Here is a 13,920-nt window from a genome sequence, read left to right as displayed (position 1 = left end):
TAGGTAAGAAAAAATTATATGAGAAGAAATTTTACTTTCCTTCTCTTCTAAAAATTAAACCAAATATGAAAGGCTTAAATAAAAAAATCCCTCCTCCTCTATTTTCCTACAATCAAATACTACGTAAATTAGTTTTGCTTATTTTATTAATAGGGGAGACAAAAATAACAGAATTAAAAGGGGTAGGACAAAATCATGCATTGAGGATATTAGAAAAATTAAAAGTACAATTAAAACCAAATAGAATCAACCTATTTTTATTGATTCCAATTTTCTTGTCATAAAAATGAACAAAATGGACCCGTAAGCTTTCTTTGTAATAATGAAAGATATTAAAAATTAGGATAAATAATCTTTTGATCCCTATAAAATAGATTATTTTTAATTTTAACCCTTTAAATATTTTAAATTTTTTGTTTTAATAGATAGATTGCTTTGGTAGTAATCAAACTTTCTAAAAAATAAACTAGTTACATGTATTTATAAAAACCTATTTGGTTAAAAGGCCAGATGACCTATTTAAGTTAATACAAATTATATTTTTTGTTAGTATTATAATTATATTAAAATTGTTATAATGTATCAAAATCATATAATTGCTTATCTTTTTAAAATACTTAGCATGTTGACCTATATAAGTCAAACATATAAGCTTATTTAGTGATAACTTTATTCTCTACTTAGATTACTTATTACAAAATAGATTTTTTAACTAATTTATCATGAAGGTAGTAAATTTTTGACTAAGGACGATTTTGATTTTTGTAGATTATAATTTGTTTTACAAAGATATTTTTTTTCAATGGTCTATGAGTGTAACCAATATAGAGAGAAGTTAGACCTACATATATAAAAGTTTTAATATAAAATATATTTTTAAGTAGGTTAACAAGTCAAACCTAAAAATAAAGGTTTTGACATGTAATAGGTCAACTTAAGTTTTGAATTTTTTACACAGACTAGGCTTGATTTAGTCCTATTTGGCCTAGTTTATATTTTAACTCCGATCATCAAAGAATCTAATAAAAAAGTCGCATGTAATTTTTTTTAAAATATGTTTTTGAATCTCTCATCAACTAGTTTAAAATCATAAGCTATTTTGAACATATGTGAATTTAAAAGTACAAAAAAAATGTGACATATAACCAACTTGTGAGATTTCTTAATAACTTGACAAGTTAATAGATTGTTAACATTGTTATTATGTTATCATTTAATACTTTATTTGATTGTGTGGACTAAAAAAATTTCAAGAACTAAAATCAAAACAAAAATATTTAAATGACTAAAATAAAAACTTCATATTTTATAGCAACTAAAAAATTATTTAAGCCTTAAAATTTTGATATTTAAACCTTTTAAATGAATACTCTCTTTAAAAAGAAAAGTATGAACCTAAATCGTTAATAAAAAATAACAAATTTTAACAATTTTTTAATATTTCAGCATGTATATAATTATAAATTGTTTGTTTTTCCATTATTGATAAAAAAATTCTTATATTTTCTCTATATTGTCTCAATGAGCATGATTGTGTCATACTAAACTATTTCTCTTTTTTTATTGTCAAGTGTTATACCTATATATACTTCAAATATGATATTTTAGAACATCTACAATGCATAATTACTTAAATAAATTGTTTATCTAAAATTATGAGTTTTACAATGTCATATAGATTAAAATACTTTCCACAAAATTTACTTCAACGTTCAAATTGATAGGCTGAATGTTTAACTTGAGTCACATTAAATTTTATAATTGAAAAATAATTTATTAATTGATAAAAATGAATTGAGCAATAATTATTACTTATATAAGCAACTCATTTAAACAACACATCGTCAAATTATCCTTTTTTAAATAATATTGTTTAATTTTAAGCCATTCATGAATCATTCGCGTTAGAAATGCTTTTACATTTTGTTATCTACTTATAACTTGCACATTCAAAATAGGCCTATTGCACATGCCGCAAAATGTAATAAGAAAAGCTCCAAAATAGTGCTCATGCCGATAAATAATTAGCGCGGTTGGCGTAGATCAAATAACCAATTCTCTCATGTAAAATAAAACTAGATTTGATGAAGATCATTATTATTTTGGTGGTATTTGTAATACAAACCAAGCAAAACCAGTGGAGAAGTTCATTCATTATTATAAGCATATTTTATTTTGCAATAGTTAATCCTAAATGTAGTTTAAGAAACAGAATTACTGCAAACTCAAGGTTCTGATTGGGTAGTAGATCACTTATGAGTTATGACCACTTATGAGAATTTAGTAACTTGAATGCATTATTGAGAATTGGCAGTTCCTACGAACCAAAACTTTAAACATTACAGAAAAAGAACCTAGGACTTGGAAATTAGCAAACATGTCATTGTTTTTCCTTTAGCATATATATCTGTCAAGCTCTTTACTTCTTTCTTCACACATTAATTTCACATAATTTTTGTCCATCTAATCTTAACATAAAAAATAATTGAGAATCATTAATTTTTATGACAGAGACAGAGAGAGTCAAGGGAGGAAAGAAAAGGAATGGTATTGATTCAAATTATGTAAGAAAAAATCATATATATATATATATATATATATATATATATATATATCACTGAGTTACATCTATTTTTTTATTTATTTTCAGTATAGTTGGTATTAATTAAAGACATCATGAGATGCTCTTCATTCTACTCTCTACTCCACCGGATGGTTACATAACACTTTCCAATAATAAACAGCAAGCATATTACTCATGAAAGTTTTAGTAGCTAAATAAGAAGACTAATCAAGTGGAAAATTCAAAAGAGCACATACATACTGATCAACATGAGAAGATTGTTACATGATCTAATTTAAAAGATAAAGCAGAACATTAGTTTTCTTTAAATAGCCTATGTTGCTGCTTAAATATAAAGATGGATACTAAGAACAACAAAGAACAGCATAAGAAACAAACCATAAATAACAGTGTGCACAAACATGGATGCCACAGTGGTCTTCATGTTCATAAACTCAAAGGGTGCATTCTTCCCCGGCAACTGAAAGATCATTCCCGGGCTCAAGAGCCAAAACAAAGCCGCAGCTATGAAAGGAGGAGCCCAATCGTTCATTGTAGAGTCTTCTAAGAATCACTCACAAAGCTTGAATGAAAGAAGAGCAAGTAGAACTAGATGCTAAGAGAAAGATCAAAAGTATTACTAAAGTTTAATGTTGCATTCTTTCTATCCCTCAAAGGGAGAGAATTGGAATCCTATAAAGTTTAATTGGCATAAAAATAATCAATCATTCACTTTAACATATGTATTATGTCCTCCTTTTTATCCGGGGCCTCTTTGTGGCTTTTTCTGGATAAGAAAAGCATCGTTTTCTGTGGTAGTCAACAATCCCACAAGGTTCTAGAGAATGGCTACAATAGAATGACAATAAAATATGATATTTTTTACTAACAATCATGACATAATTGATAAGGATACGTGTTTTTTATCAAATAGTTCAGGATTAAATCATGATTGATCCCTTAAATATGAAATAGATTATGTTAAAAAATAAATACTCACTTTGTGTTTATTTATAATTTCTAATAAAGATTAATTATTATTTTTATGAAGATAATTTTGTATCGATATTATTTTTACAAGAAAAAAAATATAGCATTAGTGTTCAATTGCAATAATAAAGGCATGCAAAGTGTGGTTTGATAAAACTTAATTATCATTGTCCATTTAGTGCCTAATGACAAGCCTGATTTCTGTGTTGTCCCCCCTTTTATGCCATTATGCAAGGAAGTTGGAAAAAACAAAATTAAAAGAACATGAAAGATAAAGAAGATACAAAAGCAGAATACAAATCAACCAACAACACATAAAAAAACAAACAGGCATGCGCTAAATGGATTTTTTTTTAAGAAAAGAACTTTTCTTAACCTTGGCATTCCCCTTTCTTTTGTTCTTTTTATTCTTTAGCTTTCCTTGTGTGGTAGCAGGTAAGACCGTAAGGAGTGGTCATCGATTAACAGTAATAAAGTGGGTGTAAATAAAAAAATAGTTTAATTTTGATATATTATGTTAATCAATAAGAAATTGTGTTGAAGATATTTTTAAAGTAATTGTTATAAAAATAAAGAATTTCATTAAACATAAGAAATTTTATTTTTTTTAACCACCATAATTATGACCTTTAGTTTTTCAATGGAACCTCGAGATATTCCTACAAAGTCATGAGACTAATATTCGGTTCGACACTTAATTATACTTAAAACTCTTTGTTTCACCTTAATAATATATTATGTGGGGATCAAACTTAGATCATCTCTTACAAATTTAATGTATATTATTAACTGAGATATATTTATTAGGTGCATAATATGTCTTTGAAAAGGGACAAAGGATTGTAAAAGTAAAGGATATAATTTTTTTGTAGTATATAAAAATTAAACTCATTTTATTTTGTATAGATAAGGAAAAATAAGTGAAACCCACAAGGTGTAACGCAAATAGCTAATATTTTCTATAAAAAAAACACAAGTAGCTAATAGTTTGGACCATTTAAGCATATAACAAAGATTTGATTCATGATTATGTGAAGAAGAGTTACCCCTTAATTAGCATTCTACTTTCTTGGGAATTAATCACATGACTTCGGGTTATAAAAATATCTTATTTCTCACAAAATAAAGGTAAAGTAAATTAATTAATTTGATGAGAAAAGATAGATTAAAAATATTATATATAATTATATATTAAAAATATTTTTTCAAGAAGCATATTCCATCGAAGAGAAAAGTGATTGGAAAATAATAACAATAAACGTACAAGTAAAGTGGCACAGACTGTGTGATAAAAAAAAAACTAAATAATAAATGCTAGGAATGTATTCTTTAATAAAAAAAGTGTGTAATAATTTTACTTAGGTTACAATTCAATGTTTTATGCATAATATTTAAATCTCTCACCATTAAGCATATTTTAGTGAGTATTTAAACACACTTGTTTTTAATATATACTATTTTATTGGTTGATATTTATTAATAAATTATAAAATTTTATGAATTTTTATATTATGTAATCTTTTTTTTTTGTCTTAAGTAAAAGATTATAGGTGTTTTTTAATCTATTGGGTCATAGATTAATTTTGTTCATGGTGTATAATTATCACTAAGTCAAGACAATTTTATACATGAATCAAATACAAATTTTCTTGTCTAAATATAAAAAAAAAATTATACCACTACTAGAATTGATTGGATCTATCATATAATCTTAAATGGAAGGAGGAATTGTTTCTACTTTTCAGGTTGACATGATAATTTTGTGGAATAAATTTGATTGTTGTCCAAACAGACTTATTTAATATAATTATGGAATGATGACCGACAAGTCACAACTAAGCTTAAGCATAGACAAATAGATAAGAGCGAGGCAAAAATCAGTTCCACTAAACCGAACCCGAAACAAATAAAATCCAGATCCGGATATCTACGTTAACACAAAACCCCAATACCCTAGTCCCGAGCACAGAATAGCATAGCCACGCCAAACACTCGCTTCGTTCTGCCACCCTTTTTCTCGTGCTTCCAAATTCTTCCCTTTCGTTGCATCTTCCTTCATTAATAATCAGTGTCTCTCCCAAAAATACAAAGTATACCAAGCATCGCCCTAAAAAGCTACAACCTTTACTCTTTTCTTCAAAGAAAGCCACATTTTTTTTTAATTTTAATTTTCTGGGTCAGTGAGAAAATGGCTGATTGGGCAACGGTTTTGATCGGGGTAGTTCTGTTCGTGCTGCTCCAACCGGGGCTGCTTTTCTCCTTTCCTGGGAACGGGAAGCAGCTTGAGTTCGGTAGCATGAAGACCAACGGCAAAGCCATTTTCATCCACACGCTCATCTTCTTCGCGCTCTACTCCGTCCTCATCCTCGCCGTTAAAATCCATATCTACACCGGCTGATCCGGTTCCCGGGATCTGAGGTATCATTTCGTTATAGGTTACTAAGCAAAGAAAAGGAAAAACACACCACCATTGCTGTTACTGTAACTGTCTGTTCTTCTTTACTTGTTCTTTTTGTTATCTTTTTATGGAAATAATAATAAATAACAAAAGCAAAGATTTTTCTTCTTTTTGGATATGGGAAATGCATAGATCTGACTGTTTTTTGGTGGCGGTGTTTTGCTTTTGATTGATTTATGTGTAGTTTTGGGTTTGAACTAACTTTTCATGTGCTTTTTCGGATCCAAAAGCTGAGTTTTGTAGTGAGTACTGAGAAGGGTTTTTTTTTTTAAGGTGGTTGGAAAAAAAAATGTGCTCGTGAAAATTTGGATTAAGTGAGTGTTGTCTGTTCCTAAAAAAGAAAAGTGAGCGTCCGGAAAATTGATTTTTTAAGTTATCTGATTTATATTTAATTTTTTTATATTTTAAAAGTAAGTTAGTAGTAGTGAAATTTAGTGTGTGTTTGGATTAAGATCTTTAATTCGCGTTTGATCGAATTTGATCGAATTTTCACGGTAAGATTTACCAAAAAGTTGCTTTTGTGATTCATGTTTGAGTAATGGGAATGTGAAATTTCCACTTCAAGATGTATCAAAACAAAAAGTAATTAAAAAGTCAAGATGTGATCCACGTTTGAGTAGTAATGTGAATGCGAATCCAAACATGTCTAGTATCACTAAACTTATTTTATCTAACAAAATTTAAAAGCTACCGAAATTTGGGTAAATTTAAAATTAGTTTTAACTAAGAATGATTTTCAACATAAAATCAAATTAAGTGAACGTGAATCAAATCATCCACAAAACTGTGATTTAGGAGTGAACAAGGGCTCGGAGATTCAGCTCCCTGTTTTTATAATACAGGGGGAAGATGAAATAAACCCAATTGTGGCCATTTTGTATAATGTAGACCGCAGGGTAAACACAAAATGTGATTTGTTGCTACCTTGAATTGGTCATAGTCATAACCTATTGTGTAGGAACATTTTCATTCATACTCTTGCCGTTGATGAAAGATACTTTGTTCTGAGCTAACTTAGCACTAACATTTATCTCCTTTTAATTAATTATTTCTAACTCAGTCTCACTTGCAGTTGGGGGTCTCGGATGTGTCAGTGTCTGATAAAGTGGCTATTCAATGCAATATTTGATTATTTGGGGATTGAGTCTTGGGATAATGTTTCTGTCTGTGTTACATTTTCTGTTTGTCTTCAACATAAGTGGGAAACCGTCCAATGATGCCTAACATAATAGATGGAGGCAATTTTTTTTTTTCGATTTTAAATAGATAAATAGCCTAGCTAGTGAGGTTTGTAATTTTTTTCTATCCAATTACTAAGAGGATCACCTATGTAGTAGTTTTGTTTTGACTTGTTTGAAGTATTGTTGGTTTTCAATTTCTATGATATCATTCCAAATGTATTGAATTAAATTAAAAAAAACACACACACAATTTAAGATATGTTAGGCATCATTGGAAGGTTTTCAAAGATCGGTCAAGAATACAAAGAGACTCATGGCGGTAAATTATTTTGAAAGTAACTCATTGATATTTTATTTATGAAAATAATCCAAAATGGTCAATTAGCCTCAAATCTTATGATGACCAAAGAGAAAAAAAAATTGGTTCCTTATCTCATCTTCATTTTTTAACAAACTTAATTATTACAAATAAAACTTTCCTCTAGATTAAGAATATCTACAGTACAAGATAAATAAAAGTTTGTTTTTAGATTAAAAAAAGGGTTTGAGAATGCTTAGTGATAAGTTCTCTATCAAACTTTCTCCGGATAGTATTCAATCTCTTAACCTTGTGAATTGATATCATCAAGTGTAGGACAAGTCTATTCTTCAAAATTCGTTTATTTTTTGGTTAATTATTTGAGAAAGATTTTCTACTCAAATCACTTAGACATAAGACAATCATGATATCACTTAGGCAATAATAAGGTTTACGTTGAGTCATAAAATGAAGGAGTTTAGACCATATGTCTTTTTGTTGTCACTCCTATGATTATATATGACAACTTCTTTGCACGAAGTATATCACGAGTAAACAAAAATTAAGAGAAAACCAGCCAATGAATGTCTATTAGTTTCAAAGGCAAATCTCTATGCAAACCTAAAAGTTAAATTGAGGTTAGAAACATTTAATATGATAAAATGTTTTTTCTCCCTGAAAAATAAGTAAAACTTCAGTTTTTGTTCTTCTAACATTACACAATTAGGTAACATAAAACAAAAATGACGTTACAGATGATGACAATTCAATTCATTAGCCACGTCCACAGTTAATCTAATGTCATTACCTTAAAAGATGCAAATGGGTATATTTCTAAAATTGAGATACGAATAAGTTCAATTTTAAACTAGAGATAAAAAAATAGATTTGACCAAAATTTGAGTAACTAAAAACTATTATATATCATGGAATATGGAATTTCGTTGGATTAAAAGAAAGTGAGACTTAGAATATTTTGCTAGAAATACTCCAAAAATTAACGACCTTCAGATTCACGAGTTACAGATTCTTTTTCTCTCTCCACATATTTCAAAGATTAATAGTAAAATCTACATGAATCTAACTATTGCCATCCTTTGATTGGAAAAAAAAAAATTATTCCATCCGCAAACTGCAAGAATGTTTTAAGAGATTTGAAAAGGCTGGTTTTTAGGTCCAAGAGGGCTATATAGAAATGCCAGCTAAGATAAAAGCATAAATGTTAACTATGAAACAAAAAATATGGTCAAAGGTTGGACCAAAGTGCTTTACATTTTTCTTCTTAAAAAGACCTAGGGAAACGTTGTTACATACTTAAAATTAGAATAAAGTTGAACATGTTCATAAACATAGGCCAACAAGTATTATTAACGAAGTTCAACTTAGAGTCCGTTTGTCTAGCAGGTTATATATACACGAGAAACAAGCATAATGTTTGATACACCATCAATTAAATCTATTTTTTCCCCTTTCACTAAACATTTGATTGTGGGATTTTATTAAATTGCGGGCAGAATATTCTTATGCAAACAACCCATTAGGAATTAAGAGCGTAAGATGTACTAGAAGACCAAAATCAACACAACAAGAATAATGAAGTCGACTGAAATTAAGAAGTAACAAAAGACATGCATAATTCCTATAGTTTTATATCTCCTTTTCCCTTTTGAACAATATTTGGTACACAGTACCCCAGAAGAGAAACCAAGATGAAAAACTTCAAAGGGAAATTAATTAATACATCAAAGGAGCCAAAAAAAAAAGAGAGAGAAAGTAATCGTAAACATATATGTGGAGATTTGTGGTGACTACATAAGGTGAACAAAGGATTCAATTGATGTGTATGTGAATGCCTATTGCTACAACCAAGATGGTAAGTATGCAGAAGAAAATGATGGCATGAACCAAAATTGCGATCCCACTAGTGCTCATGTTTCCAAACTCAACCACCCTATACCTTGCGGGAAATTGGAACAACAAACCCGGAGATAAGAGGATGAACAAAGCCACAGCAATAATAACTGGTCCCCAATCAGCACCCATTTCTCTTCAATTCTTCACTCTTCACTCCTCACTCCTCACTTCTCACTCTGTGTTGTAATTGCTTGTGTGTGAAAATTACCCAAATAAGGACCATGTGGGGCTTTCTCAATAAGTAGGAAAAAACTTCCTTGCTGGTTAAGGAGAAGATGATGCTAAACTTCGTGAGAAAAAAAGACAAGGGTTAACGAGAGAAGAAAGGTATGTTATTTGTTGTGGTCAGTGGGGTTTGCTTTATGTGCCAACCAAAAGAACTAGCTTTATTTTTTTTTTCCTTTTTTTTTCTTCCCCTCATAAGCTTCTAATAATGCTCATCTGGGTGTCTTTTTTTTTTTTTTTTTCTGATTGCTTTACTGTTTGATCAAAGTGGGTCTAATTTATTTATTAAACTAAGTTAAGTCTTGAAAAGTGGAAAGAAATGCGTGTGAAAAGATTGGGTTGTAGCATGAGACGACACTCTGGTAGGTTCCTTAATTTATGTGTTCAAAGCCAAAGCGTACATGAATTTAGAAAAGATTGGAATGCATGTCATGAGCTATAAAAAGGAGAAATGAAAGGAAGATTTTCCATCAGTCGTGTTCTGATATGATATGGACCTGTATAATATGTTTATTGATTATTTATTTACGGTTAATAGCGGTTTTAGTTCTGAAAATTTTGTAAATTTTGTTTTTTGTTATTGACTTTTAAAATTAATAGTTTATGTCCATACATTTTGAAAATACCTTAATTTTAGTCACTAAAATTAACACTTTTTTTATAGAGACTAGAACTTAAGTATTTTCAAAAAATACTGAGACTAAAACCAATGTTTTGAAAATGAGAGATTAAAGACTAAAAATATCATTAATTTTTTTAATTATTATTAAAACTTGGATCCGCATATAATATGTTAAAAAAATTGGATTTGAAATGTAGAGGAGGGCCATGTGGAACAGTATCCAATAGTTAGTGGCCCTTTAAGGTAGGCCCAGTCTCTAACTCTCTACTTTTCCCATTTCATGGTTTCGTGAAATAAAATCAGAATTATAATATCATTGGAAGATTCATGGGGTCGGAAAATAAAATCAGAATTATACACACAAGAGAAGAGAGAGAAAGTGCATGTATAGGCACGGTTACAATAAATCATGGCCAATAATGCAATGTTATGCCATGTACATGTCTTTTAACAAGAGTCTGAATGAGATGGATTAAGAGAAGAAAGTGTTTATAAATTATCATTAACATTCACTCTCAAGTGATATAAGACTTTAAAGTTAAGTTTGTGTTATAGTATGTCAAAAATCTCACATCAGTTTAGAGTTAAGACCAATGATAGTTTGTAAACACTGAAAACTTCAACATTACTTAGAAGTCAAGACCAAAGATAATTTATAAGCATCATATTCTCTCAATCCATCAAGATATCTTTTAATCTAGACAAAATTGTGTCAAGCCACCAACTATCAAAATGAACACTATCTCAAATGTGATGGTGACAATAACATTGCCTATGTTAAAGAATATGAGAGATTAAAAAAATAAAAGTGAAAATACGGTAATATACATACTAATAATTTACATGCAACTTAATGCATTTAAACATCATATATAGAGGAATGTAATTTTTCAGCTCCAAATAAAATTTTCTCTTTTGACTTCCTTAACCAATGCCCTTGGTTAGCATTTGTCATCTTACTAAGAAGTCGAGAAACCGAAAATAAATGGCCAACAAATTAGTTAATTCAAAACTTTTATCCGAAAGCACATGCCTAATAACCTTAAAAACAAGTATTTCATATGGTCTCGGTTATAAGCAAAAAAATATTTTTTACACTTATTAACAAACATTTTTTACAGTTATTAAACACATTTTTTTTAAACTATCTTTCATTGAAACTTCATATAAACATAAAAAAATATTTCACCTAATTAAATAAAAAATATTTTAAAGATAATCTCATTAAAGTATATGTAATTAATATTCATTTATATTTGAAAAAAAAAGAAATTTTTATTGTAAGTTAGTATGATAGGGACATTAATTCTTTGGAAACTTAATTGGTAGCCGTCTCATATAAGAGGGATCCCAATAGTGTGATGCCATGCGTTAAGGATGCAACTTTCTAGGAATCGTTGCATTCAATGCCTCTGCCGATCGATTTTAATCCAAGCCAAGCCAATGAAGCCATTTTATTTGTCCCATCTTTCAACTTGAATGTCTCTCCCTACCCTTCCTTGAACTTTATGTTGTCCTATATAGCATCCATATAGCTAAGTCCTTCAAACATTCCAATATAAATTCACCTATATACATTAATTTCCTCCATGTGCTTATTCATTTTCCTATAGCATTAGGGTCTCTTATTATTTAGCAAAGAATTTTTTTGAGAGATAAATGGGTGATTGGGCTGGTGTGGTGATAGGTTTGGTACTGTTTGTGGTGTTTTCACCCGGATTATTGTTCCAGCTTCCTGGCAAAGGAAGGCCTGTGGATTTTTGCAATTTTCAAACAAGTGGCGTCTCCATATTTGTTCATTCCCTTCTTTTCTTTGGCTTTATGGCTATCTTCCTCATTGCCATTGATGTTCACATTGGTAGTGGATAAATCACTATATTTAGTTTAACGAAATGAAATAGAATATGATGGAAGATGTTTTATTCTATTACTACATTTTATATATACCTCCTTGTTTATCCCCTTCAGTATTAGGGGGTATGAGACAGAACTTCTAATTTAATTTTCTTCCATGATAAAAATGTCGAAGCAGTGAAAAAGATAATTTTATTTCACCTCGTTCAATTATATATATGTTGTTATTTCATTTCACTCTAGTTATCAACCAATGGGTTTAGCTATATAAACCTCCTGATCCTGATACTGATTCAGTTCTTATGGATAAAAATTGTATTTGAGATGCTCGAAAAACCAGCCTATTTGTTCAATTCAATTGGCTGCATTAACAAAACTTACAGTAACAAATTATAAATCCTTCCAGCAATTTTATTGAAACAATTTGGGTAGGTTGAAATTTCATTTTCTAGAATAGAACTTTTCTTATTGAAGAGCTATGTACGAGGGATGCTATTTATTGTTAATGGATCTTAGAGACAGAGTGCGAACAGAAACATACCAGTTCATGCAAAAACAGAATGAGAAAATTAAAATTGAAACGAGCAAACAGATGAAATCGTTCATTTTATTGCATGCAAAGTGTGATCTGCTACCTAATCTCAAAGTCTCGGACAATTCTTTTCCCTCCTAGAGCTTCAGCGGTATATATTAGCCTCATCTGAACGACATCACAAGCACCAAAAAAGTAAATAATAATAATAATAACAAAATTTAATTTAAATGCACTTTTAATCCTTTTAATTTAAATTATGTGCAATTTTAGTTCTTTAATTATTTTTTAGTAGATCATGTTTACTATTTTAAAATTAAAGCAGAGTTGTCTCGTAATTAATTTTCTCTGACTTACAACTTTCAAAATCTTAGTCAATTCAATTTGTAAAGTGTTTAATATAAAATAATTTTTTTTAAAAAAAAAGTGACAAAAAAACTTAATTGCAACAATAAAAAATTTAAGAGATCGATTTTGCATAAAAATTGTTAGGAGACCACAATTACATATAGTTAACATAGTTTGAACTTAATACTTATTCAAGAGATATAAATCTTATATTTCACTCGGAGGAACTTAATACTTATTTAATGAACTTACATCTTAGTAGTTAGTATATAATTATTGAAGTATTGAAATCTAAAATTAATACTTTCTGCATTTCATATTATATATGGCGTTTAATGATTTCACATAGGAATGAACAAAAATAATTAATTTATTGAATTTTTCAAAAAATATTTAATGCAACATTGATTTTATGAAATGACATCTGTTTCGGACAAATTTTTTTGTCATATAATTTGGAATGGAGAGAATAATTAGTAAAAAAAAAAATAGATTGAAGAACAAACTATGAAACAAGCATGCATGAAAGGCATAGATAGGCTAAGGAAGTAAGAAGAGAGAAAGAGGCTGACGTGGAAGATCCCTCTGCAGCGTGATGGACCCAAGAATGAAACGCCCCAACACAGACAAGTTGGAGACAAGTGCAGCAACATAGAACATCTCCTAGAACATGGGTACGAGGTGGGGAAATAGGGTAACGGAGGAAACTTGAGAGTGTGAATGATGAGGGAACATAGCTCGTATAATACCCTTAGTTGCTGGTCTTCGGCTTCCCCTTGGCGTCTCATGAATCTTGATTTCTTGTGAAAAGAAGAACGTACTATAGATTCAATTTTTGGTTGATGGGTATTTGGGAAATGAATTTTGTGAGAGTTCTAGCAATGACGTGCCTCAGGAAATTGAGGGATCATGACAAAAGAGTGTGAAGAATCTTA

General features: G+C 29.5%; 3 protein-coding genes across 3 annotated transcripts; 1 reads left to right on the top strand and 2 right to left on the bottom strand.

Moving 5' to 3' along the window:
- Window positions 1–2,734: 2,734 nt before the first annotated feature.
- LOC114390115 lies at window positions 2,735–3,285 on the bottom strand. The gene has a single exon (XM_028350796.1). The coding sequence runs from the start codon at window positions 3,114–3,116 to the stop codon at window positions 2,910–2,912; it is 207 nt and encodes a 68-aa protein (XP_028206597.1). The 5' UTR covers window positions 3,117–3,285; the 3' UTR covers window positions 2,735–2,909.
- A 5,783-nt stretch (window positions 3,286–9,068) lies between these two features.
- Window positions 9,069–9,774, bottom strand: LOC114390183. Its single transcript, XM_028350879.1, has one exon. The coding sequence runs from the start codon at window positions 9,531–9,533 to the stop codon at window positions 9,321–9,323; it is 213 nt and encodes a 70-aa protein (XP_028206680.1). The 5' UTR covers window positions 9,534–9,774; the 3' UTR covers window positions 9,069–9,320.
- A 1,952-nt stretch (window positions 9,775–11,726) lies between these two features.
- On the top strand, window positions 11,727–12,303 carry LOC114389411. The gene has a single exon (XM_028350080.1). It carries the CDS (start codon window positions 11,911–11,913, stop codon window positions 12,118–12,120), a length of 210 nt encoding a protein of 69 aa, XP_028205881.1. The 5' UTR covers window positions 11,727–11,910; the 3' UTR covers window positions 12,121–12,303.
- Window positions 12,304–13,920: the final 1,617 nt, after the last annotated feature.

This window comes from Glycine soja, chromosome 16, assembly GCF_004193775.1.
Source record: "Glycine soja cultivar W05 chromosome 16, ASM419377v2, whole genome shotgun sequence".
Classification (NCBI taxonomy): Eukaryota; Viridiplantae; Streptophyta; class Magnoliopsida; order Fabales; family Fabaceae; genus Glycine; species Glycine soja.
The sequence above is the reverse complement of the archived record's forward strand: the minus strand, read 5'-3'. Positions and strand labels throughout refer to the sequence as shown.

Coding starts and splice junctions, on each gene's coding strand:
- LOC114390183 (XM_028350879.1), bottom strand. CDS start 9,533: ATGGGTGCTGATTGGGGACCAGTTATTATTGCTGTGGCTTTGTTCATC.
- LOC114389411 (XM_028350080.1), top strand. CDS start 11,911: ATGGGTGATTGGGCTGGTGTGGTGATAGGTTTGGTACTGTTTGTGGTG.
- LOC114390115 (XM_028350796.1), bottom strand. CDS start 3,116: ATGAACGATTGGGCTCCTCCTTTCATAGCTGCGGCTTTGTTTTGGCTC.